Source organism: Hypanus sabinus, chromosome 13, assembly GCF_030144855.1.
Source record: "Hypanus sabinus isolate sHypSab1 chromosome 13, sHypSab1.hap1, whole genome shotgun sequence".
Taxonomy (NCBI): Eukaryota; Metazoa; Chordata; class Chondrichthyes; order Myliobatiformes; family Dasyatidae; genus Hypanus; species Hypanus sabinus.
This window is the reverse complement of record NC_082718.1, coordinates 104541565-104569070: the sequence shown is the minus strand read 5'-3', so window position 1 is coordinate 104569070 and position 27506 is coordinate 104541565. Positions and strand designations below refer to the sequence as shown.

The following is a 27506-nucleotide window of genomic DNA, read 5'->3' as shown; positions in this document are numbered from 1 at the left end:
CGGTAGCCAGATTTAGTAGGAACCCGAAAAAGTAATTGACAAATCCTAAAAAGAAAGGCAACTGTGACAAGTCCTTCAACCTTGGGGCATCCAGCACTGCTTGAATTTTCTCAACACACTTGTGCAATTCTTCTGCACCAATGGTGTGACCACAGTAAGAGATGCTTGGTTTAAAGGATACACACTTGTTCCATTGTGTCCTGAGCCCATAATCTTCTAATATTTTTAATACTGTCTTGAGATTTTGGAGATGTTCCTTGTCATCCTCACAGGTCACAATGATGTCATCCAGGTAACACTGAGTGCGTGGGCAGCCTTGCTGCACCTGGCCCATAGCTTTCTGCCAGAGTGAAAGTACAGATGCTACTCCATAAGTAAGGCTATTATAGGAATAAAGCCCTTTATGAGTGTTTATGGTGAGGAACACTTTGGAGTCTTCCAACTCCATCTATAGGTTGGTGTCATCTAAGTCCACTTTACAGACGTGTTTTCCTCCAGAAAGGTTTGCAAAGATATCCTTTGTATTGATCTATTTTCAGTACTGGGTTGATGGTGACATTAAAATCACCACAGATCCTGGTAGACTCATTCTTCTTGGCTATTGGAACCACTGGTGTTGCACATGGGCTCCACTCAACCATGGAAAGAACCCCTTCAGCCTCAAGGCAATCTAGCTCACTGGCTGCTTTAGCACAGATGGTGTAAGGAACTAGATGGGCCTTGTAAAATTTTGGTGTGACATTTTCACTTAATACTATTTTACCCTTGATATGTTTAAGTTTTCCAATCCATCCTTGAACGCTGCTGTGGCATCATCCAATACCTTTTTAAATTCACTTTCAGTTGACTCTATTGCAGAGGATGTGGTTTGCAATTGGTGGATGGGTCTCCAATCAAGCTGTAGTTGACTCAGCCACTCACATCCCCATGATGCTGGCCCTCCTATTTATTACATACAAGACCAATGTGACTTGTTGGTTGTAGTACTTCACTGTTATGAATGTCATTCCCACGGGAGTTATCTTTTCTCCAGTGTATGTTCTTAGTTGGATATCTGCAGGCTTCAGTCCAGTATGTATGAAATACCTTTTTGTGGAAGGACTGAAACAGCCGAGCCAGTGTCCAATTCCATTTTAATTAATTTGCTGTTCACTTCCAAAGTAAGCCATATTGCCTATCTATTGTTAGTTTTCATGTTGTAAATCTCAAGGCTACTAAGTCCTGTGTCTCTTATCATTATCAGATTTTTCATCAACAACATACAGATTAGTGCTCTTCATGAAATTTTAACTTGACTTTTTAACCTCATCTCTTCCATGTGCAGTCCACTTATTTCTGTCTGCCCAACATGCTCTTTGTATGTGTCCTAATTTGTTGTATTTTCTGCTAGTTTTGCCTTTAAACCTGCATTGGTCTGGTGTATGTGAGCTCCTGCCACAATGGTAATGCAATTTGTTCGGCCAGGCCATTTTGTGTTTGGATGTTGTCATTTTGTTCGCACTCACTTCATTCCTGACTGCAACTCAATTGCTTCTCTGACCGCTGTTTCCATTGTTTCAGTGACTTCAACAGCTCTTTTAAGTTTTGCTATCCTTGTGTTAAGAGCTTCTCTGTTTTTGAATACTTCCTTGTAAGATCCCACAAACTAAATGATCTCTCAATGTATCATTAAGCCCATCTCTGAACTGACAATGCTTGGACATTTCCTCAATTCAGCTACATAAACTGAAATCATTCCCCTTCCATTTTGATTCTGCTCTTGAATCAGAATTAGAATCAGAATCAGGTTTATTATCATTGGCATGCGTCATGAAATTTGTTAACTTAGCAGCAGCAGTTCAATGCAATACATAATTTAGATGATGAAAAAATATATAATAATAAATACTTAAATTACAGTATACATATATTGAAAAGATTAAAAATCATGCATAAACAAATAATATATATTTAAAAGTGAGGTAGTGTTCACGGGTTCAAAGTACATTTACGAATCAGATGGCAGAGGGGAAGAAGCTGTTCCTGAATTGCTGAGTGTGTGCCTTCAGGCTTCTGTACCTCCTACCTGATGGTACCTGTGAGAAAAGGGAAACATAAAGCATACTGCAATCAACTATAGTTTTGGTTTAAATGTTGCTGCATTAGGTTCATGATATCAGCAAAGCTTGTTTTGGCTGGTTTGGTTGTAGCAGTTAAACTTCAAAGCAAACTATATGCTCCTCCACCTCGCACAACCAGCAATATGGGCACTGGTTTTTCATATGCTATTTCCTTTTCTTTAAAATACTGCTCAATTTGTTCAGTATACATCATCCGGTTAACTGTTGTGCAATTGAATGCATCTATCCTTCCATCATAGCCAGCCATTTCTGTTTGTTTGTTTGTTTATTTATTTATTAGCACTGGGCATTCATTATTTATGAAACCATGAAATTAATTTGTTTTCTTCCTCCTTTTTAACTCAAACATCTCTCTCTCTTTTTAAAGAAACACTCACTGCACTTCTTTTTTACTTCAACATCTGTCTCCCCCTTTGGGAGAAAAACATGTTGCACTTCAACCAGTAGGTAGTTGTTATGGGTTCATTTTAAAACTTTCTTATTGCCAATGTTATGCTCGTAATTTCAGAAACTAATCAAAAGAAGAACACGGCAGCCGGGAAATGTGTATCTACAAACGTTTGAACTTAGTTTTACTTTCCTTCTTTTTAGCGGGCAGCATATATGACATGGTGGTGTAATGACATACGCCATTTACAAACTTCTTACATACAACCCATAAAATTATGTAATCAAACAAAGAATGCTTAATGAACAATATATTTATTATGTTACTCTATTATTACTAAAATATTAAATACAGTACAGATGTCAAAGGTTATAGGAAGAAGGCAGGAGAATGAAGTTGAGAGGGATAATAAATCAGCTGTCATGGAATGGCGGAGCAGACTATATGTACCAATTGGCCCAATTCTGCTCATGTGTCTTAAAAGTGAAGTTTTTATTTTCAGGTTTGCCTTTTTTGGGGTTGCTCCTTGCTCATTTCTTTTCAGATACAAGTTTAAGTTCAAGTTCAGTTGTCATTCAACCATACACACTTATCCAGCAAAATCAAACAGCATTCCTCTGGGGGTCAGGTGCAAAGCATGGTGCGTACAGTCGCACAAGCGCACTAATTATGATAGCACACACAGTCACAAAAAATAATATTAGCACAAGTCGCTGAGTGGCATGGCCTGAAGATTGGTGCTGTATAGGACATTCTCCTGAAGCCACATTTCTGCAAGAACAAGTACATAGCAGTTCCTCATCTCACGCTGGTTCAGAGGACGAAGCCAAATGAGCTGGTCTCATGCTGCAAGCAATCTAGCTTGTCTTCCTTGGAGCAAGCAGCACTGACAGAAGGGGCCAGTCCCCAATGCAGCACAGATTCCAACGTGACTGTTGTGCCTCTGTTCTCTCCCACCCTGTCCCAAGCGTCTCCTCCCCTAGGTGGCAGTAAAAGGTGATGCTGCAGCATGAAGGCCTGTTCCGCACAACAAGTGAGGCCATGCAGCTTCCTCCCCAAATCAGGCTCACCGATGAATCAGTCTTGCAGTGTTTTATGTTACCAATGTCCACCAGGGTTTAGTGATCACAAGAAAACTGTCCAAGACACTCATTTGCACCACTTTTTGGATCAGGAAAGGCCGCTGTGACCAAGCACACTTCCATCTTTGGACCAGGGTCGTGAATCCTGTAGTATTCGAGCTGGGAGAATAGTTTTGCTGAAAAGTAGGTTACCGAGAATGAATGGGATTCAGGGCGAGCCGTGATACAGCAGAAGGCAGAGGGCCAAACTTGGTCAAATGAGACCTCAGTTGAGGAAACTTGGTCAGCGTGGCCAAGTTGACCAAAGAGCCTGATTCCCTGTTATATAACTCTATTTCTTTACAAACTATCAGCTTACCTGTATTATATCAACGTCATTAGCCGAAAGGGTAATTTGTGATCTTAGTATTATACTTTGACATGTTGTAAAATATGAATAAAATAACATAGAACAGGAGTGAGTCATTGGTCCCTTGAACCTGCACTGTCATTATGATTGTGGCCAATCTGTCCTGGACCTCATCTTCTTTCCAGTGGTTTCCCCACTCCCTCAATTCAAAAACAAATAATTAATTCCTCTTTGAATATCCAAACTCCCGCAATTCTCCGGGGACAAAGAATAGCAGATGTTTACTGGCCTCTTTAAAGGGGCTATCAGTTCAGGTGCATGAACCAATGCAAGAGTTTTAAGTGGATTTACCTGGGTGCCTCTCCTTCTCTAGGGGTCTACCTGTATTCAGCCAGCCCACAGAATGTTACTGCCATGTTTCCTTCTGGAGCTGGTGTGGAAGCAGAGATCAGGGGCTCAATCCTGAGCATCAACATCCTGCTACCAGACACGTTCACAAACCAGACAGAGGGGCTGCTTGGAGTGATGAACAACAACGTGGATGACGACTTCACCTTCAGAAATGGATCAGATCTACCAGCCGGCGCGAGCGAGGAGAGGATCTATGAATTCGGAGCCAGCTGTAAGTAGAAGGCCTCCCAATGCACACCCTCTGGCCTTTTCAAGTCACACATAGGACCATGGATCAATCCCAATCCAGGCATAAGGACTGGTGAATCAGAATTGGTTTATTAGCATTACCTTATATGACGTGAAATTTGTTGCCTTGCGACAGCTTTGCTGTGCAAAGGCAACATAATTACTATAAATTATAGAATGAATGAATAAATAAATAAACGCGTAGAGCAAAATGCGAAGAATGATGAAGTTGTGTTCATGGGTTCATGAGTTTGATGACAGGGGGGAAGAATCTGTTCCTAAATCACTGAGTGGGGTCTTTGGGCTCCTGTACCTCCATGCTGATGGTGGTAATAAGAGGAGTGCCTGTGCCGGGTGTGGGTGTCCTTAATGATGGATGCTGACTGAGACAATGCCTCTTGAAGATGTCCTCAATGATGGTGAAGGTTGCGTCTGTGATGGAGTTGGCTACGTCCAAGCCCTCTGCAGCCTCTGGCAATCCTGTGCATTGGAGCCTCCATCCCAGGTTGTGAGGCAACTGACCAGAATACAGGGTTTTGACCGTTTCTTTCCTCTGCCAGATACCACTTGAGTTCCTCTGGCAGATTGTTTGTTGCATACAGTTTGGTAGCCCTGACTTCTCTTTGCCTCTGCCAGCCATCCTCCTGAAGCCCTCTTGCACTATCCCTGCCTATCCCTCACTTCCACCCACATGCACGGAGATCGTAGACATTTTTGACACTAGTATTGAAGGCATCTTGACTTTGCCAGTCCTGTCCTTTTCTCTTGTCCACCAAGACCAACCTCCCTAAAGATTCTCTGGCGTTTCATCTCTTAATTCAAATAGTTTTCCTTTGCACCGCTTCTCACAAACCTTTTCAGTTTGTCATGTCCACAAAACTTACGACTTCTTCCCTGGTCTTATTGCCAGTAAACTGCTAGACTTAGCTAACTTCTCCTACTGGTCCTTGCAGTAGCAGCTTGTACTGTTAATGTTCTTCCTTTTTGGAATATCCATCCCCTGTTTGCTAAGTTACCGAAATGAGCCAGAACCATAAGCAGGCTTCAGACTGCCCAACAGGATGCCTGATAAAATCAGCTCAGACAAGCTTCTACCAAGTTCTCCTCCCTCAATTTAATTTTAAAACTATGTTTCCTTTATAAGTGCCAACTTAATCGAAGGTGATCTCAGAAGTGCTTGAATAAATTCTGTGGGAAGTCATTGGCTGTTGCACAGTGTTAATATGACCATCTCAAGGAAATTGTAATCGTGTTTATTGTGTTATAGTTTTAGTAGATGACTGTTGTTACAGCTGGAAATACATATTAATTTAATCCTGGCCCTGTCTTTTCTATGTCTCCCTTCCCTCTCATCAGTCATCATTCTTATTCTACATCAGTTAACCCAACTTTTGCCTCATTGCTTCTCCATTTTCCATCTCCACAGCCAATATGGACCCTTTCCAATATTCCTCAGATAAAGAAACTTTTGTTATTCTGAGCTATTATCAATATCCAGCTTTGATCTATAAGGGTTGTTGCTACATCAGCAGGGTTAATTGATTTCATGTATTCTTTTTAGGGGCGATTGAAAATACGAGTTCTCTCTTCACCTATGACAGTCAGTTCTTGCTGAACAATTACTTGAATGCTCCCAAGCATGACCCAGACTTCACACCTGTCTTTCACGTGTCGGACAACCCAGCGAACCCCCTGCATGCCGAGATGAATGCCCTGTGCGAAGGGATCGAGTCTTGTCAGTTTGATACTCTTGTAACCAAAAGCCTCCAGGTGGGAAAAGAAACAAAGCTCTCCTATCTGAACTACCGAAAGCTGGTTGAAAGCCTTGAACCAAGTAAGTTACTGTATATAATTGCTACTCTGCTTGATGTGTAAACCTGACTTGACCACAGGAATGAGATAGAATTTACATTGCAGAAATAGACCACTTGGCCCAATTGGCTTCGGTTACTATCCAAACCTCCAAACAAGCTATCTAACCCACTCGGCATCCTACCTTATCTCCTTTCCCTTTGTGTCTTAGTCGTCAAAAAATGTAAGAGTCGAATTTATTGTCAGATGTACACACAGGTGCAATGAAACACTTATCTGCAGCAGCATCACAGGAGTATAGCAAGAAAAAAAAGCTAAATTAAACATAAATTAAGCACAATTTATTCAAGAAAGAATGCAATTAGATGAAAGCATCCATCTTAGTCTTTTCCAAAATACACCCTTGCCATTCACCCCAATTGTTGTAGAAGACAGCTTGGTCTACTCTTGCATCATTCTCTGGGCAAGCATGTGTCCACTTAATTTCACATTCTAATTCCCCCACAGATGTAATTTAACCTATTTTTAATACCTTCATTTTACTCTATCTCTCATTCTTCACCTGTGCACATGGTCCTAATGTATTGGAGTCTCCAGCCCCACTGTTGGAGCAATTTACTCACTAAGCTTTTGACTGTGATAATCTCTGCTCTGGACTGCATGGCTGTGTAAATTTAAGTCTTAGGAAAGGAAGTGGACAATTACTGAGACTGAAGCATTGTAAATCCAATAACCTACGTTTAGCTCTTTGATATCTTTGAGACGGCTTCATCTTCTCTGTGCCAGTCTAAGGTTCATTGATGAGAACGCTAGAAACAACTCCTTCCTTGAATTCACCTGCTCATAAAATTTCAGTGGGCATAAATGCAAGTGGACGTAATCACTGGGCTTTGTGAAGGTTGTGACAGCAATTGTAGGTAGCAATGATCATGGCCTTGACTCCCCATCTGATGCATCTGACACTTAGCCTTGCTTCTTAAAATCTGAGAAGAAAGCAAAGTCTAAAGTAGAGTCGTACAGAATGAAGTCAAAAATGGTGAATGCATTGCATGGGTAATCTTCAGTGGAAATGTTGCAAAGGAGGAGAAAGCTCTTTCCAAGATCAACATCTTTCCAGCATCAATCCTTGAGGATGTTTAAAGTCAGTAACTAATATCACGAGATGTGTTGGATATCAGCCTTAGAAGAATAATAACATTTCTGCTTGCCCACCCATTGTCCCCCTCTTTTCTTTCTTCCATGGTCTTCTGTCTCTTTCACCAATCAACTTCCCAGCTCTTTACTTCATCCTTCCCCTTCCAGGTTTCACCTTGTGTTTCTCTCTCTCTCTCTCTCCTCTCCCACCCATCTTTTAAATGTATTCCTCAGCTTTTTGTCCCCCAGTCCTGCCGTAGGGTTCGGCCCGAAACATCAACTGTATTCTTTCCCTAGATGCTGCCTGACCTGCTGAGTTCCTCCAGCACTTTGTGTGTGTTACTCAAATTTCCAGCATCTGTAGATATTCTCATTTTTAATAGCTTTTCTTATTAGTTGTTAGAAATTTTATAATTTGAAAGACAAATGTGTTGATTAAGACCAAAGTATAAGACAATAAAGGAGCTGTTGAGTCACTATAAAATGGAACTGTAATGTTTGACAAATATTTATATAAGGTGTTTGCCAGAGTCCTGTGTCATTTGATAGGTGAGAAACAGGCATCAGGAAATACTAAAAAAGAATCTGTATTTATATAAGGCCTCATGACATTAACAAGTCATTCCGAAAGTGTTTTGCAGCAATAAATAACTCTTGTTTTAAAGTCATTGTTATTATATAGGCTAACAAAGCAGCTAATTTGGACTCTGCAAAGGATTATGACAGGAACATGGATTTAATACCTGTAATCTGCATTTGGCTGTTTTGATTGGGGGAGAGTGCTGCTCTGAGTGCAGGGAAGTTCCCTGATCGTGATATTCTTGCACCTTCAGACCTGTGAACAAGAGGAGTCCGCAGTTTGATGTAGGGATCTAGATTATGTGTGGTTATTCTGGAGTGGGATACACCATAACATGGTGGTGAGCACTTTGTAAAAATGACTGAAGGCATGGTGGAAGATGCTGTGTGTGAGGAGGCTTATGGACATGGAGAAAGAAGAAGAAATGTGATTAGAGCTGTAGTGAAGCCCAGTGTTCAATTACAGATGATCCTGCTTCATTCCTGACCCAGTGGGCCATCAGAGGGAGAGGCAATGGTGTAAAATGAAGCAGGTAGATGAAGGAGAGCAGGAAGAGATATTGTCAATGTCTTTGAGCAGGAAAGTTCAATACCGTAGTGGGCTGGTCATCACAACCAATCATTCTTACTGAGCTGATGCTAATCAAGATATTACCCCATGGGAAATAGCAGATCATTTGCTCTGTCAGTAATCTAAACCATCAATATTTTCAGGCTGAGTGGTGCCACAACAACAACAACCTCTCAGTCAAGTCAGCAAGATTGAGGAGATGATTAGTGACTTCAGGAGGAGGAAATCAGATATCCGTGAGCCATTCCTCATTGGTTTGGAATCGGAGGCAGAGGGGGTCAGTAACTTTAAATGTTATCATTTCAGAGGATCTGTCCTGAGTCTAGTGAGTAAGTGCCATTATGAAAAAAGCATGACTTTTATCTTAGAAGTCATACTATCTTAGAATAGATATCTAATAGATATGCAAGTGGACGTAATCACTGGGCTTTGTGAAGGTTGTGACAGCAATTGTAGGTAGCAATGATCATGGCCTTGACTCCCCATCTGATGCATCTGACACTTAGCCATGCTTCTTAAAATCTGAGAAGAAAGCAAAGTCTAAAGTAGAATTGTACAGAATGAAGTCAAAAACGGTGAATACATTGCATGGGTAATCTTCAGTGGAAATGTTGCAAAGGAGGAGAAAGCTATCTTAGAAGTTTGTGAAGATTTGGCATGTCATCTAAAACTTTGACTAACTTCTATAGATGTGTGATGGAGATTATATTGACTGGTTGCATCACAGCCTAGTATGGAAACACCAATGCCCCGGATGTAAAAGCCTATAAAAAATAGTGGATATGGCCTAGTCCCCACCATTGAGCACATCTATACAGAACGCTGTCACAGGAAAGCAGCATCCATCATCAAGTATCCCCACCATCCAGACCATGCTCTCTTCTCACTGCTACCTTCAGGAAGAAGGTACAGGAACCATAGGACACACACCACCAGTTTCAGGATCAGTTATAATCCCTCAACCATCAGACTCTTGGAGCAGTGAGGAAAACTTCACTCACGTTCACTTGCCTCGTCACTGAACTGTTCCCACATTACTTATCATTAATTTCTTTTTGTATTTGCACAGCATATTGTCTTTTGCATATTGGTTATTTGTCCATCCTGTTGGGTGTGGTTTTTGATTCTATTGTGTTTCTTGTATTTACTGTGATTGGCAGCAAGAAAATGAATCTCAGGGTTGTATATGGTGACATATACGTACTTCTTGAATAAATTTACTTTGAACTCTGAAATGCTGCTTTTGTTCATTTCAGATGCATTTTTCAGATTAATTCCCCTGGAGGAAAGGATTCATAACTTGAGGTTTTCTAAAGCTGTTGGCATTAGTTAAAACATTTGCAGAAAGATTGTCAAACGGAGATATTCTCCAAAAATGAGGGGACTATCATTGGCAGGATATTGCAATCTTGTGAGACTCTTTGTGCAAATGGATATCAGATTTCACATCATTCACTTTCCTTTTTGATGTTCCTTTCAGTCACTTCCTGTGGAGTTTTGGAAGAGCCCAAGAATGGGAAAAAGAAAGGAATTGTTTATCTGATTGGATCCACTGTGAATTTTACCTGTAGCCAGGGCCATGTTATCTCAGGATCATCCTCACGTACCTGTCTGCCAAATGGCCAATGGAGTGGTGAACCTACCTTCTGTATATCTGGTAAGATAGTTATCTCTACCTAATTCAATAGATTTCAATAAGTACATTTAATTCCAGAGAAATGTATATAATATACTTCCTGAAATTCTTTTTCTTCACAAACATCCACGAAAACAGAGGAGTGCCCCAAAGAACGAATGACAGTTAAACCATTAGAGGTCCAGAGCTGTCCCCCCCAGCTCCCCCTCCCTTGCAAAAGCAGCAGAAAGGCAATGACACCCCCCATTCCCAGCAAAAAAGCATCAGCACCTTCCACTGAGCACTCAAGCGTGCAGCAAAGCATCAATAAAGACACAGACTTGCAGTACCTCGAAAGCTACTCATTCACCCAGTAATTCAATATACCACAGGCTCTCTCTCTCCCTAATCAGGGAAAAAGAGGTGGACTGTTTCACAGCGAGAGGGGAGACATAACAAACAACTCGCTGATTGACAATGTCAAGTCTGTTGAGTTGCTTTTTCCGAGCTCTGTGCCCGAAGAGTCGGCACCATGAAGGTGCAGCTCTCTAGACGCATAGCCCACGGCAGCTAACCTGCTGCTCCCGAAGTTCCATGTTCTCCTGTGACCCTTCAGTCAGGGGCACCGGCCTAGAATCAGCACACCCCCAGAGTCATAAACAACCAGAACCCTGAAGGCGCATTCGCCTTCCGGGCCTCATCCTTGGGATATCAAAAAGCAGCCGGTCGTGAGGTCCCATTCCTGAAGTCAGCACCAGGGTCTTCAAAAGAACCTTGAAAAGGGAAAAAAAGAGATATCAAAAATAAAAATAGAGCTGTAACTAATTCTTAAGTAACTAATTCCTTCTTATCTCCCCAAAGTAACTAATTCCGTCCATGGGAGGGGTCGGTGGGTAGCCAGCCAGTGTGAGTCATGTAAGACTAATATGCACAAAATGCTGGAGGAACTCAGCAGGGTCAGGTGGTGTCCATGGAGAGGAGTAAGGAGCAAATGTTTTGGGCGGACATTCTTCATCAAAATTGGAAGCTGCTTTATTTGAAAAGTTTGAATGTAAATGACAGCTGTGTCACCAGCATTTGCTGCAAAGCAAAAGAACTGAAGTTTTTTTGGATACTTGTTTATAGTTCAAAGGGGTGCAATCAGGGGAAGGACTGAGGTGTCGCTGGAGAACATGGAACATTGTTAGCAGTGGGTTAGCTGCCGGGGGCTGTGTGTCCAGAGACCTGAGCCATTTTGGGGCCAACTCTCTGGGTGCAGAGCTCAGAAAAAGCAGTGCAACAGATTTTTAACATCATAAATCAGTGAGCTGTTTGTTATGACTCCCCCCTCGCTGTGAAACAGGAGTGAGGGAGAGGGAGGGGGAGAGGGGGAGAGAGAGAGACGGAGAGAAAGAGAGAGAGATTGAATTACCAGGTGAACAAGTAGTCTTTGGGGTACTACAAGTCCGTGTATTTATTGATGCTTTGCTGCACACTTCAGTGCTCAGTGGAGAGCGCTGGTGTTTTTTTTTGCTGGTGGGTGAGGATGCTGGGGTTGCTGCTGCTTGTGCGTGGGAGGGGGAAGCTGGTGGGGGGGTTTGGGGTTCTAATGTTTAACTGTTATTCATTCTTTGAGGCCACTCCTCTGTTTTCGTGGATGTTTGTGAAGAAAAAGAATTTCAGGATGTATATTGTATACATTTCTCTGACCTTACATGTGCCTACTGAGATATTACTCAAGTAACAGGAACTCTTTTTGTTTTGAAAAGAGAACATTTTGGGTATCGTGTTGGGAACGTTGCTTGCTGTCTTTTCCCTGGTGCTGATTGGAGTGATCTTGTTCATTAATGAAAAGCGATTACAGAGGTGAGTATTTATTTCATGAAGCACTTTCACTGTTGGTATTTTATTTAAATCTTTTTTTAACCCTCCACCCTTCCTTCACCTCCTCCTTCCACAAGGAACTTGTTCTGGGAGACTGCCCAGCTGAATAAGCCTCTCATTGTCCCCTTCCCTGTGAGATCCTTCTAAAGAGCAGGTACAGAAATGGGGGATTCACGCACCCTGACAGTTGGGCTCTCTTGCAGGGCAAGGGGGACTTGCACAAAAAAGGTGGGCTGTACCTAAACTGGAGGCTCACCAGTATCCTCACAGAGAGTTTCATTAGTGTCTAACCTAACGTGGCATGTCACAGGGATCTGCAGAAGTCAGTCAGCAGGTGGAGAGATTGAACAGAAGATCGAAAATGAGATAAGTAAGTTGAATGAAAAGAACCTGCAGGTCTGGATTTATGAACATGGTGGAACTAATAATCAGAAGTTTGTTTTAATGCACGGAATATAATGGATAAAGCAGACGAGCTTGGAGGCTGGAGCAGCACATCTTGAAGGAGGAAAGCTGGAGTGTTTGGGGATATTTGATTTCCACACAATCACACGGGCTTTTGTTCTGTACAGGATAGCAGAAGTGACCATTTGGCCCTTTGGGTCATCTTGCTGATTCAGTACCATCACTTTGATATCCCTTCATCCCTTCAACCCTTTAGAATGAAGAGATACATCTACCTCTATCTTGAGTGTATTTAGTGACTTCCTCTTCACTTGCCCTCTCCTCTCTCCCCCATCTCCTCTCTCTCTTTCTCTCCTCTTACTCCACCCTTTCTTCTTTCTACTTTCTCCCTCCACCTCTCTATCCCCTTCTCTCTCTCTATGCACCCCCTCTCTCTATGAACATGTCTCCCTTTACTCATCAATTTCGGGTTTTTTTGCCCATCCCTTTACTTTATACTTCGGAAGTTTGACTTTATACTTCCACGTACAGGTTTAGAACTGGGCAAAGCATAAGCAGACCATTGGATGTGGTAGTTGATCACTATGTTACATCCAGGGATTCTAACACTAGAGGAACTGGTTTGCATTTAGCACTTTGTGTACAATCACATAGGTTACCATAGAGATGATAGAAAAGGGGTGAGGAACTTGTCGATGGGGAGGAAGGAAATTGAGGTGCAGAATGAAGTAAAACAGAATAACCCCAAAACAAAGTAATAAGTCTTTCAAACCTGACCTTTGATGATCACAAAGAGTAGAAGCTGGGAAAAGCAGAGGTGTAGTAATACGTAACGAGTAAATTTCACTCACTTCCAGGCTGCTTGCTTATTCAATTTGTTTTCAGCCAGACAATCCTAAAAAACTTTCTTTCTTGTAATGAATTTGAAGTTCATTGCCCTGTTTCCATTAAGTCATTCTCTTCTTGAAACACAACTGATGAAGTTTCTCTGTCTTCCTTCTCCTGACATCTATATTCTTAGTGATGGATGTTTTAGATTATCCCGAGCACAGTTATTGGATTGACCTTATTTTCCTTCCTATTCCTACAGGAATCATTTTCTGTGCTTCTTGACACTTGGACTGAGGTTGCTTGTAGGGGAAAATATATCTCTTTTATTTATCTATCATAGAACGTCAAACGGTACGGCACAGTACCGGCCTTTCAGCTCAAAACATTTTTCTGACGTATATAAACCTATCCCATGATTGACTTTTGGAGCAAACTTGACAGGTGGATTGGCCTAATTCTTTTTCCTGTGTCTTATGTTCTAAAGGAAATATCTAAACTCCTGAACTTCGAGCACCTAATTTTCTGTAATGGCCAAGTCATTATTCCATTACTGATCCATAACCTAAGTTCTTAATACATTTAAACCCATACACCAGATTGTGTTTATGCCCTATCCACTGCATATTCTTCCTCACAGTCATCTACATATTGCACCTACATTTATACAAACTGTTCTATCATCTGACCTAACAGTCTGGTTCCTATGCCCCTGCCAAACTAGTTTAAACCTTCCCCAACATCTCTGGTAAAGCTGCCTGCAACTCCCTCTCGAGTTTAGGTATAACCCATCCCTTTTGTGCAGGTCGTACATTCATTCACCAGGAGAGATCACAATGATCCACAAATCTGAAACCCTACCCACTGCACCAACTCTTCAGCCACACATTTATCTGCCAAATCATCCTGTTCTTACTGTCACTGGTTGGTGGCACAGGCAGAAATCCAGAGATGACTACCCTTGAGGTCCTGCTTTTTAGCTTCCTTCCTAAATCCTTAGATTCACTCTTCAGGATCTCATCTGTTTCCTAGCTATGTCATTGGTACTAATGTGTACCTCAACCTTTGGCTGCTCACCCTCCTACTTAAGAACATTGGGGTTTCAATTCAAGGCATCTCTGACCATGGCACCTGGGATGCAACATACCATCTGGGAGTCTACTTCTCCTCCACTGAATCTTTTCTCTGTTTCCCTAACCAGTGAATCCCCTGTCACTTCTGCTCTCCTCTTCTCCCTATTTCCCTTCTGACCTGCAGAGCCAGGCTCAGTGTCAGAGTTGTGCCCCCCCCCCCAAGATTATTTATTGAGAGGAACAGCCATTGCCTATATCCTTTCCATTTCCTGATAGTCACCAAGCTACCTGCCTCCTGGAACTTAGGTGTAACTACCTCCACGTAACTCAGTCCATCAACACCCTCAACGTCCAAAGTGATCTGGAGCTCATCCAGCTCCAGCTCCAACTCCCTAATGCAGACTGCAAAGAGTGTAGCTGAATGGCCTTCTTGCAGGTGTAGACATCAGGGACTCTTGAGAACTCCCTCACTTCCCACATCATTCAAGGTGGAAATGACACTGCCCTGATTTTCATTCCCACTGCTCTACCTGTGCAATAAGAAAGAAAGAGGCCTTACCAGAACCTCACCTTTGACTCCACTCACTTATTCTCCCTCTTGAGCCAAAACCACGAGGTCCCTTTCTTACATTGAGCCACTCCTACAATGGCCATTCCACCCTGAGCTTTTCTTTCTTTTAATTGGCAGTTGTTGCCCAATTAGCCAATTAGCTGACCAGTGAGACCTGCTCTTTGAACTTGCTGCTCTCACTCTTGTGAAGCGTAACCCATTGGCAACGAGACTTGCTCCACGAAATCCTTCCCGCTCTTGCTTTTGCTCCTGTACCGTGAAAATGGTTGCCTGGTAAAATAGCTTTGTGGACCAGGCATCCAGTATGAAATGTTCTGCTGTAGCTCATGTTGAGCAGTACTGTACAGCTAAGCAGATGATTATGCACAGAAAAGTGGTATAAGAATATCTTTAAAACAGGGCATCTTGTCTTGATCACAGAACAATTGGATATTTTTCTTTTATTATAGCCTCTGCTTCCTTGTTTTGCCACATCAGGTTCTACGATTCTCTTCCTGAATTCCTCAGGCTGTGTTAAAGCTGATCCTCTTTATTAATACTGCATATCACAGGCATTTCTTGCATTTAATACAGCTTAAAAAGAGATCACACCATCTACCTTGTCTTGGTTTTTCCTTGAAAGAACTATGTAATACAGTAGATATTGTTTCTCCTTAACTTGACAAAATAATTTCTTTTCTAGCATTTAGCCAATTCCTCTTTGAAAGTTGAAAAGCAAAAAAAAAATACAGACCTAAAATAAAGGGCGAATGTACTGGAGATGTTCAACAGTACAATCAGCATGTGCGGAGAGCAAAAGAATTAATGTTATTCCTATAATTTAGCTAAACCTTTAATTCTATTTCTCTCTTCATGGATACTGCCTAACCTGCTGAGCATCTCCAGTGTTTTCTGTTACTATTCTCATTTGAAAGCTTTGTTGTAGATGACTGTATCAGGCTCTCAGGCAATGTGTATGAACCGTTGCTCAGTTGATGTTGCTAAGTTTCTGTAATGTTACTGTTGAGAGTGCAGCCTTTTGGAATCCAGCAAAGCCTTTTGGGCAGTTATGAATGCTTCTCTTTAACTCTCTTTAAAAGGATTATGGGAGTGTTCCCATTCAGCTTTTGTTTCTCACTTAGACGTAGACCATGGAAACCAGCCCTTCAACCCAACTCAATCATTCTGACTCCGTTCCCCACCGTAGCCATTCCCCCATCTGCTTACATTTGGCCCAATCCTCTCCCATGCTCATATTTATCTAGATTTCTTTCAAATGTTGCTAATTTTCCTGCCTCAATCACTGTTTCTGGAAGCTCATTCCAAAGGCTTGCCACCCTTTGTGTGAAGAAACTGTCTCTAACATCCCTTTTAAACTTCTCATTTCTCATTTTAATCCTATGCCCTCTTGTTTCTAGCATCTCCTTCCTGGGAAAAAGATTGTGTGCTTTCACTCTTTTTATCTTATATACCTCTATCAGGTGACCACTCAAACCCCTACGTTCCAGGGGATAAAGTCCTAGTCTATGCAAGCTCTGTAACTCAGGCCCCCAAGTCCAGGCAGCAGGCTTGTAAATCCACATTACAATAGCACATCATAACAGAATTATCACAGCAACCGTACACCAGGATGTGCCTAATGTGTCTGTGAAGTGCTTTGGGACACCCTGAAGTTGCAAAAGATGTTTTTTTTTAAATGCAGGTGTTTCTTTCTTTCTTTCTTTCTAGATCATGTTGACTCATTATGGAAAAGGCAAAAACCCTTATCTTTCTTCTGGTTCCTTCGGGTTCTTTTTCCAATTACCTGGAATTTCCAATTCCAGAGATCGATATCCTCTGGATGTTGGAGGTGTGAGCTGTGTCCTCCGGTTATCAACCAACATGGAACTTCTTCCCTACCTACTTTATCCTATGTTCTCATGTATGTGAGAGCCCTGCTTAATCTTTTTATCTTCTCTGCTCAGAGAAGATCAAACTCAAATCCCCTGGTTTCTCAAATCATTTCACTGCTGTTAATTTCAGACTTGGCTGGAGATCACTAAGGTAGGGTGCTGTTTTCATTTCCGTCAATGTTTTCTTTTGTGATAACGTGAGCCTTGTGATGTAATGGTCGCCATAACTTTCTTGCTGTAAATGATGGGATGGGGGGGGGGGGTGGGGGTGGAATCTCAGTTCTCCATATTTGGCAGCCACATTAGTAATCTGTTTCTGTTCTCCAGTTGTCTACAGCCAACCACCCTCAGCCTCTGGATTTAACTTTTTGTGGTCCTCCAATTTATTCCTGGTCTAGCGACACTTCAGTTTTATGTTCAAGTCCTTCCATTTTCTTCTCTGTCACTGTCATGTCCTCCGACCAATAACCTTCTCACCTCTCTCAACACCACTGATTCTGGCACTGTGCCCCTAATTGTCCTACAATTGGCTGCAGATGATTCACCAATGGCCACCATTCAAATTAACTTAAGATTAATGGTCACTCAGCCAAGATGGAGACAAAGCTCTGGTACTTATAGAACTCCATCATAGCTAATTAATCACTTAGGTAAAGCAGGAACCTACCACACATCACAGACTGGTATTTATCATTTTGCAGGGAGTAATGCCACTCAATAAAATGGTTTCACTGTGTGGATAGAATTCTAAGCAGAATCTTGCAGGAAATGCCTGGAGGTTGGTGACTAGTGGTGTAGTGCAGGGATCTGCTCTTCGTCAGTTTTATAAATAACTTGGTTAAGGAGGTGGAAGGGTCAGTGAGTAAGCTTGCAGAAGTTATGAAGGTTGGCGGTCTTGTGGATAGTGCAGAAGGTTGTCGTAGGTTACAATAGGATGCTGAGTTGGGATGAGAAGTGGCAGGTGGAATTCACTCAGGAGAAGTGTGAAGTGATTCAGTTTGAAGCATTGAACTTGAAGGCAGAGTGCAGTATAAAGTTAATGGCAGAATTCTCAGCGGTGTGGTCCAAGTCCAAAGATTCCTCAAAGTTGCCATGCAAGTTGATAGGGTTATTAAGTAGGGTGTAGTGTGTTGGGGAACTGAGTTCAAAAGGTGCAAGGTAATGATGTACTGCAGCTCTATAAAACTCTGGTTAGACCACACTTGGAGTATTGTGTTTGCTTCTGATAGTCTCATTATAGGAAGGATATGGAAGCTTTAGAGAAGATGAAGATTTTTCTGCCCGGGTTGGAAAACATTCTTTATGTGTAATGGCTGAGTGAACTAGGGCTTTTCTCTTTGTAGTGGAGAAGAAGGAGAGGTGACTTAATAGAGGAACATATTATAAGAGGCATAGATAGAGTGGACAGCCAACTCCTATTTCCCAGGGTGTCAATGGCATCTAATTAAAGTGAGTGGTAGAAGGGTTAGGGGAAATATCAGAGGTAGGCTTTTTGTATTCAGAGTGGTCATACTGTGTTGTGCTGTCTACGTTCTATGTTTTGAAATAATTTTCAATTGTTGAACAAATCCTATAAGCAGATATATTCACTACTCTGCAGGCATTTCCAACCTGGGGTCCACAGGCTCATTGCTTACAGGTATTGGTCTATGACATAAAAAAAAGATTGGGTACTTCTGCTCTAGCAAGATAACTAGGTGTGTACTGACTCATGGATTGGGGATAAAATTCCTAGCTGGGGCAGAATTCTCTCCATTGTTCATTCCTATTCCCAGCTTCTTAGAGTGAGAAGGAAAGTTGTCATTTCTATGGTATGAAGGACAACTGTAGATTTGTTCAACAAATAATCTATGTAAGTTGGTCAAAGATATGAAGAAGAGGCAGAGGAGGGGCTGGGTAGCGATGGTGGAGGCTCACTGAGGGCAGTCACTGTGACTGGCCACTGGACAGATTTGCAGTTTAGTCACAACAGTCACCTCTGCCTTGCTGGTCCAGACACAGCAGGGTGAGTTGCAGTGTTAGTTTGTGTGCAGCTGGGGGGAAATAGGGGTTGCTAAAGAATAAACAAGGATGGAGAATCCTCCCTCTACACTGAGAGTGGGCTATTTTCAGCCATTGGGCTCAGTCACCAAGGGCTATGATGGTACCCTGACCATAGAATCAGACATGCAGAAACAGGAGGCACAAGTGTGAAAAAGATTTGATCTGTCCTTCAGGCTGTTGGCGGTAAGGTAATCAGTACATCAAAATGACTTTCTAGGATTGATGAAATATTAAAATCTCATCCCAGCAAGATTCTACTTCCAGTGCAATGTACTCCTTGTTGAATTGAGAATTGTCAACATGGTTCTAAGTTGCAAGCCTACTGATTCCGTTTTTTTAATAAATAAATTATTAATGGGAGTGTTGCATACTACTGACGTCATTGCACGTAGGAAATTGACTCCTATGATAGGGGAAATGGGGAGCTCCTTAACAGATGGGATATCAGGAGCGAATGGGAAAAATACTGCAAAATATATCCAATATATCTTTTATTTATTGCTGTTGAATGCGTAAAAAAGGGGACTAATGGATCTGTATTCTAGGCTTCCAAATGGGAAGCTGCCAATAGACCCCAGGATAAACCAGGCAGTTCCGGATTACAAAGGTGCAGAAGTCTTTAATAATGTAAAGCAGTCCAGTGGCCACCAAGCTAGAAGATAGCAGTGAACCGAGACACTTCGAGGCCCTCTTCCTCCATTCACAACATTCAAAGATAGAGTCAGATTTATTGATATATGAGGCAGTGCATTGGGAAAGCTTATGTAGAAAATGTTGGAAGGACTAGATAGGGTGGATGTGAAGAGGATGTGGTATCAGTGGTGGTGATATCCAGAACTAAAGGGCACAGTGTCAAGATTGAGGGCGACCCTTTAGAACAGAAGTAAGGATATTTTACTAGGATGTTACCTGGGTTTCAGCACTTAAGTTACAGAGAAAGGTTGAACAAGTTAGGTCTCTATTCATTGGAGCGTAGAAGGTTGAGGGGGGATTTGATCGAGGTATTTAAAATTTTGAGAGGGATAGTTAGAGTTGACGTGAATAGGCTGTTTCCATTGAGAGTAGGGGAGATTCAAACGAGAGGACATGATTTGAGAGTTAGGGGGCAGAAGTTTAAGGGAAACACGAGGGGGTATTTCTTTACTCAGAGAGTGATAACTGTGTGGAATGAGCTTCCTGTAGAAGTAGTAGAGGCCAGTTCAGTTGTGTCATTTAAGGTAAAATTGGATAGGTATATGGACAGGAAAGGAGTGGAGTGTTATGGGCTGAGTGCGGGTAGGTGGGACTAGGTGAGATTAAGAGTTCGGCAAGGACTAGGAGGGCCGAGATGGCCTGTTTCCGTGCTGTGATTTTATATGGTTATAAGGAGGAATTTTTTTAGCCAGAGAGTAGTAAATCTGTGGAATGCTCTGCCACAGACTGCAGTGGAGGACAAGTTCATACGTAGGTTTAAGGTGGAGGTTGATCATTTCCTGATCTGTCACGGCATCAAAGGACAGGGCAAGAAGGCAGGTGTACGGGGTTGAGTGGGACTTGGGATCAGCCATGGTGGAATGGTGCAGCAGACTTGATGGGCTGAATGGCCTAATTCTGCTCCTATGTCCTATGATCTTATGGTCTTACTTGCAGCAGCATCATGGGCATATGGTGTCATATAAGCAGCATCCACAAGAAAAACTTAAACTAAACATAAATTATGCATAATCGTTGCAAGAAGGGATACAGTTGAAGCAATTGCAGTGTGAGGTGATCAAAGTAGTCAGTGTTGCGATATTGAGGTATTGATTAGGATAGTATTGGCTTGTTCAAGAACTGAATGATTGAAGGAAATAGCTGTTCTTGACCATTCCAACCATTTCCTTAGTTCACATTGACTTAGCGATCCCAGGGAAATGCAGATGAAGGAGTGATATGAGTGAAATGTGCTGGGGACCTGCAGGGTTGTCAACACTTGAACATGGCACATGAGAAGGAATGTCCACAACCACAAATTTTCCCTTGCTGAATGAATCAAAATTTCAGTGAATGGTTTCTAAATTTTCTCTGTTGCTCTCACGCTGAGGAGCAACAAATGACTCGGCAACATTTATTCCATTAAAGTACAATATGTTGAGGTAAAATTTGCCTCTGCTTTGTCCATTTTCCACTTTGGGAAAATGTGGGGGAAACATAGATCGATTTTGCCTGCATCCAATCTATATCCGCTTTAAGTGACACCATATAATGTCACCCCTGAAATGAAGCCTGAAAGTCAATTGGTGAAGAGATTTTTCCAGATTATAGACCTTTCCTGGAGATGTGGTACTGAGCCCTGGGTTCGTTGGGTTCCCAATGCAGTTCAACCAACAGAAAAGGGAGAACACCACTAAATATCTCAGTGCATTTGGTAAACTCACCTTTCTGGATCTCAGTAACGCCGCTAGCAGAATGACTAACCGCAGCAAGAGAACAACTGAGGAAATTTCCAGTCAATAAAGTACCCTTTTATTACAAAGGGTTAGCATGTATAAAGGGAAGTCAGAATAAATCTCCAAAGGAGGTGACTTCAATGGAAGAGGAGATCAGGCAGAAGGTAAAACAATAGGCAACTTTCCCCATCCTTTAGCAAAGATCAGTTCCATGTGCCTGTGCTCCTTCAAGCCCCTTCATCAGATGCCATTCACACTATAACCTTTCTCTTTATCTCTGGCAACTGTTGGCACGGTGGGTCAGTGTGAGGACAACTGCGATGCTTTGCCCTACAGGTGACTCCTTTCCGTTACAGATTCTTATAGTGTGGTCAGCTGAAGACCAGCAATGGACGGCAGTGGGCTCATGTTTCCTGCTCTCTGACAGACCTTGCTTACAGTTCCCCCCAGGGACAGTTTTATCACATATAATCTGACCATGGAGTATGATGTTTGCCCTCTTTGACCATTTTGCCCCCTTGCCTGAAACTCAGTCAACACAGGCACAAAATGCTTTAGGAACTCAGCAGGCCGGGAAGCATCTGTGGAAAAGAGTAAACAGTTGATGTTTTGTGCCGAGACCCTTCGGCAGTCCTGCAACATTTTGTCCGTGTTGCTTGCATTTCCAGTATCTGCAGATTTTCTCTGGTTTGTGACCCATAACTCAGTTGTTGGATAGCAATTGAATATTTTAAGACCCCTGCTTCACCCATCCCCGCCCCCCAACAGATACTTATTCCTTAATCCCAGAGAGTTTAAAGCTAATTCTAGTGTCTGGACTTTTGTCCAGCTTATTCTTTGCTAGTGGTGGATTGAATCCAAGATTTTACTGTTAGAGCAATTCAGTGCCATACTTTAATCACTTGGCCATTAGTGTGACTATCCAATGAGTCAAAAGAGTGCTACAGTGAAAGATGGCTTTAATGGATAATGTATTTCCATGGATATTATAAATCAATTGGAATAAGGGAAAGAATATTACATAGTATCATTATATTTAACATTTATGAGCTGGTTATAATTCTGTGTTTGCTGCAATATTATTAATTAATCATATAGAGAATGAGAAATGGCTGGTTCGGAACAAATGTCCAATGCTTCATAAATAATTTCCCTGGCCCAATCCTGCTTAAGCTATTGTTAGCCAAGGCTAAGTAAGCAAGACTCAAATCATTTTAATGCAGAGAATATCTTCTCTTGCTCTGAAGGAAAACCAAACTGGAATTTATTTGAAGCATCTCCATGGAAGTTGATCGTTTTCTGATCGATCAGGACATCGAAGGATGTGGCAAGAAGGCAGGTGTGTGGGCTTGAGTGGGATCCAGGATCAGGCATGATAGAACAGCAAAGCACACTCAATGAGATGAATAGCCTAATTCTGCCCCTATGTCTTATGTCTTATGGTCTTAAGAATGGTCCAAAGTGTTTCGAAGCCAGCAATTTTTTTTAAAGTGCATTCACTGTTGTGCAGGCAGGCTAGCAAAACATATGTTAATGGTCATGTTATCTAGAGGCTCTTGCTGGCCCATGTGTGGTCCTATGTTTAGTTGTCGTGAAATGTGGAGTTGACTGTAGTAAGTGGTGGCTGAAAGCGATCTGTGAATTCCTCAGTAATCTAATGGATGTAGTTAACATAGATGGTGTTTCTACCTGCTATGCCCCATCAATAAAAAGTTTGCAGATAGGATTAGGTGAATTCGATAAGCAATACACCGATGATCCCAGATGTGTGCGGACTAGCCAGTACTGTGTCACTGCAGGCTTTGACCAGGACAAGAAAGCAGCTGATCAAGATTAATATCTCATCCTTGCTAATAGCTTATCAGGACGAGCTTTTAATCTTGATAAACTGCTTTCTTGTCCTGGTCAAAGCCCGCAGTGACACAATGCTTGATATGATTCATTTGCCAACCATTTTAAGTGGTTATTAACCTTGTGGAGCTGTCAAGGAGGAAGACAACATGAATACCACAGGTGCTCATGGATAGCCTGGGGTTTGAAGACCACATCTGCTCCTGGTGTTGCAGACATTTACTGCAAGCTGGGAGAGACTGTAAGTAAGGACCAGCAGATAGGGATTGGTGAGGCTGGGGGTTCAGTCACAGCAATCAGTAAGGCTCATGTGTAATACTGTTTGATTCACAGCTACTATACTATATGGATCTGGAGCGAAGCCATTACTGAACCCTTTTAATAGTCGAAGCCAGCCGTACTTCTACAGACAAATGTTTCTAACGAGTACTTTAAAAGCTTCCCCTCCTGCAACTGACTCTGCCAGCCAGTCAACTCTAGCGCTTGCCCTACTCCTCGCCTGATGTCTTTATATTAGCTAGTTCCCCTCTACTCTTTTAGCCTAGATGAAGGGTCTCACAAGTCCTTTGCCCTCTACAGATGCTGCCTGACCTAATGGGCTCCTCCAGCAGTATGACTTTTGCTCCAGATTCCAACAGCTGCAGTTCCTTCTGTCTTGACTTTTAAAGATATAATGCCTGTCCATTTTGTTTTTAGCTGTGTTATAATTTGTGATATTTTAGTTTCTCTGCATTGTATTGTATTGTCTTTGTACATTTTACTTTTGGTTTTAATTTTATTTTCAGCAACTTCAAATTAAATATGGTTTACTAGTACAGTAAAGTGGTGTTGAAATAGAATGTAAAATCTAGTAAACATTTTACATAAGATCCATAACATTTCACACTAAGATACATATGAAGACATTAGGACAGATGACCAAATGTATGGCCTCTAAAATAAATTTTGAAGAGCTTCTAAAAGGAAGTGTGAGGTTATGGTCCAAGGTAGCGGTAGAAAAAGCAATGAATATGGAGTGCTGAGATGGAGGAAGTTTGCATCTGGATTTAGCCAGTGCTCTCAGAGAGTTGTAGCACTGGACAAGGTTACAGAGAGCCGGGCTGAAACCATGAATGGATTTATAAACAAAGATAATTTTATACTCCTCCTCTTTACATTAAATGGTATATCACTGAATGTATTCCTCCAACAAAGTAGGAGTTGAAGGGCGATGAGTAGGTAGTCAAGATACCACCTCCATGCCTGTACTCCATAGAGTGTCAGATCACTGATCCATGATTAGGTTCCCTTAGATCACCCTGGTATGCAATCTGCAGTTTGTAAACACTTCCATCTGCTCATAATCTTCCATTATCAGCAGTCCAATGAGAATTACTCTGCCACTGTTGGAAATAAAATTACAAAGATGGGAATATAATGCTTGAATACACTATTGGAGAGATGGTGAGACAGTGGACCTTATTGAAGAGAGTGTGGAGTGTGTAAATAACCCTATTGAATGCCCAGCTATGGGACTATGTGAAAATGTGTGTTCAGAGATTCTTTCCTGCATACTACTGTTCTAACGAGTGGTTATTTGAGTTACTGTTGCCTTCCTATCAGCTGGGACCAGTTTGGCCATCCTTCTCCAACCTCTCTCATTAACAAGGCATTTTTGCCCACAGAATTACCATTCGCATCATTCTCTGTAAACTCCACAGACAGTTGTCTGTGAAAATCCCAGGAGATCAGCAGTTTTTGAGATACTCAAACCTCCCCATCTAGCACCAGCAATTCTTCACGGTTAAGCTCACTTAGATCACATTTCTTCACCGTTGTGATGTTTGGTCTGAACAACAAATGTTTCTTTGTGATTTTATGCATTGAGTTGATGCCATATGAATGACTGATTAGAAATTTGCGTTAAGAAGCAGGTGTACTTAATAAAGTGGCCATTGAGTATATATGCTCATGACAAGAAATTTGAAACTTGAAATTTGGAAGGCATTACTTCATAATCGTGTATGACTTCTTATTTACAGGTGGCTTTCTTACTTCTCCACCATTACTAGTTCAGTTGAACATGACATTATTCATCAACTTCTTTTCTGTTCATTTTTCAGGAAAAAGGCCAAAATGGCTCAAAGTTCCTTTCAGAATCCCAATGGAGGGAAAACTGAAAGTTCTTAGCTTTCAAAAGAAAACTCATCTCCCTAGCGTCTGAAGTCTCTTGCGTCCCCCCACTACCCCCAGCTTCAACATGGAGACAGCCTTTGCCTTTCCGCCAGCCCAGTGCGTGCTGTCTGTGAGATGGATCTCAGTCTTTTGACTTCAGAAAATTGGAAAACTGACTTCTCAGATGGAATAGGATCATCTCTCAGGCAGCTCTGGGCAATACCTAAGAAATTAATTGAAGCTGTGGCCTGTTTAAATGATCATGTTCGTAATACCTGACCAGCTACAATTTTCATTAATGTTTGCTTACAATAATATAAATACTAGATATTAACAGATTTCTCAGTACAAGGCAGGATTTATTGACGGGGCTGGGAGCATTGGCCTAGTGTATATTTTGACTTTGCCCTTTCCTCAGGATGTTGGGAATCTTTAGTACATCTCTTGCAGAAGTTAAATGTTAATTTTTCCAACCCTGTTGCTCATCCAATTCCCTCACGCTTCAGATTTCGATTTCATTTGAACTTAAAAAGAAAATCCACCTGAATCACTTCATTTGTCTAAGTTGACTGCACAAGGCTAGCTTAATCTCCAAAACATGCAATGACTCAACACTCCATCTGCAGAAACAGGCATGTCACATGCTGTTGTTGTTGCCCCAAGCAGATGTGGGTACAGCTTGGGTGAGCTGTGCAGTGAAGCTCTCCCAGCACTGCCCTGACAATATGGCGACATCTCCAGGCTTGCTGGAGCCCACACCTCTGTAAAATCCCATTCCTGGCAACAGGTGTTCCTGCTGCCTTTTGAGTGAGATTACTGAAATGTTGTTGAAGTGATCTTTTCTTTACCTCTGGCTTGTGGATTTGCTTTTTTACTCAAGATTCTGCCAGCTATGTTGGGTCAGACTTTTACTCCCTCAGACTGAACTGCATTCAAATCCAAGATCAGGGATGGTGGTCTGTCCGCTCATGCCTATCTGTATTTCAGCTCTTAAATAGGATCATATTTTTCAAAAATAGTATGGTTTTTTGAAAAACGATAACTTATCTTGCTATCATTCTTAATTTTTGTAGCAATATGATCCAATGGATACTGCAGTTTTTTTAAAGTTCTTGACTAATGGAAGAATTTGTTTCATGCATTGTCTAAGTCAACATTATGTAATTTAGTGATGCATAATTGCTGATCAGATTAATAGCAATTGAGATTTGTATTTTATTGTGAAAAATGTATTTGTTTATTTTGATGAATTGCCTGTTATGGTGATATGTGATACTTGTTTCTAAAGTGGACTTACTGTCATTGCCCACTTTCTGAAACCAGGTGTCTCCAGAGAGAGGGTGCCTTTGTGCCTTTCTTCCATGAAGATACTTTCTGAAGCCGTTACCCCTTTCCAGGGAGCCACTTTCAATCATAGGGTGCCACTTAATACATGTGATCAGAACCTTTCCTTAAAGAACTGCTTGAACCATCAGTTTGTTTTAAATTATGACAATGAAAAGATCATTAACCATTTCAGCATTACTACTCACATTTATTTCAGCATATAGCTTTGAACTTTTAATTCAGCTGTGCATAATGTGATATCTTGAAAATAATAAACGCAGAAAAATGGGACTAAGTTTGTAGAGAAAGTCAAAGTTGAGTTTAATGTCAGATGCACAAGAACATGTATGAAGGGGCAATGAAAAACGTACTTGCAGTAGCATCTCAGGAACAATGCATCATTTCCATCCAATTACTACCGGAGTACCTGAAGTCTCTCTTGATTGTTATCCTATCTTTTTACTTGTTTCTCTAACTTTCTCCACGTTTCTTCTGTAGGAAGCAAAAATTTAAGGTAAAAGCTCCCCCCAACATTGACGGCAAATAGATGAGGGAAAGAAAGTAAATGAAAAACATTTGACTGTGGGCACGTATCCCCAACATAGTAACAATTTCCAGTATCAAAACCATAAGGAGAACATGTAAATAGAACTACTGCTGCATATTAATTATTGCATGAATCGTGTTGTACAGCTTCATAACTGCTGAATGATTAAGCGTTAATAACTTACATTATTCATAAAGATTCCATGAGGCTTCAGATTCAATAAAGGAATTATGCAAAGAGATGGGTGGGCACTATCGGAAATCACTGATAATGTTCT

General features: G+C 41.6%; 1 protein-coding gene across 3 annotated transcripts in view; it reads left to right on the top strand.

Moving 5' to 3' along the window:
* Positions 1–26973, top strand: part of susd2 (sushi domain containing 2) — a 92335-nt gene extending 65362 nt beyond the window's left edge. For all 3 annotated transcript variants that reach the window (XM_059988318.1, XM_059988320.1, XM_059988321.1), the window contains 5 exons: positions 4313–4561; positions 6140–6412; positions 10155–10331; positions 12038–12134; positions 25305–26973. In XM_059988318.1, the coding sequence (XP_059844301.1) occupies positions 4313–4561; positions 6140–6412; positions 10155–10331; positions 12038–12134; positions 25305–25371 (863 nt within the window). In that variant the 3' untranslated portion in view covers positions 25372–26973. The remainder of the gene's footprint in view (positions 1–4312; positions 4562–6139; positions 6413–10154; positions 10332–12037; positions 12135–25304) is intronic.
* Positions 26974–27506: the final 533 nt, after the last annotated feature.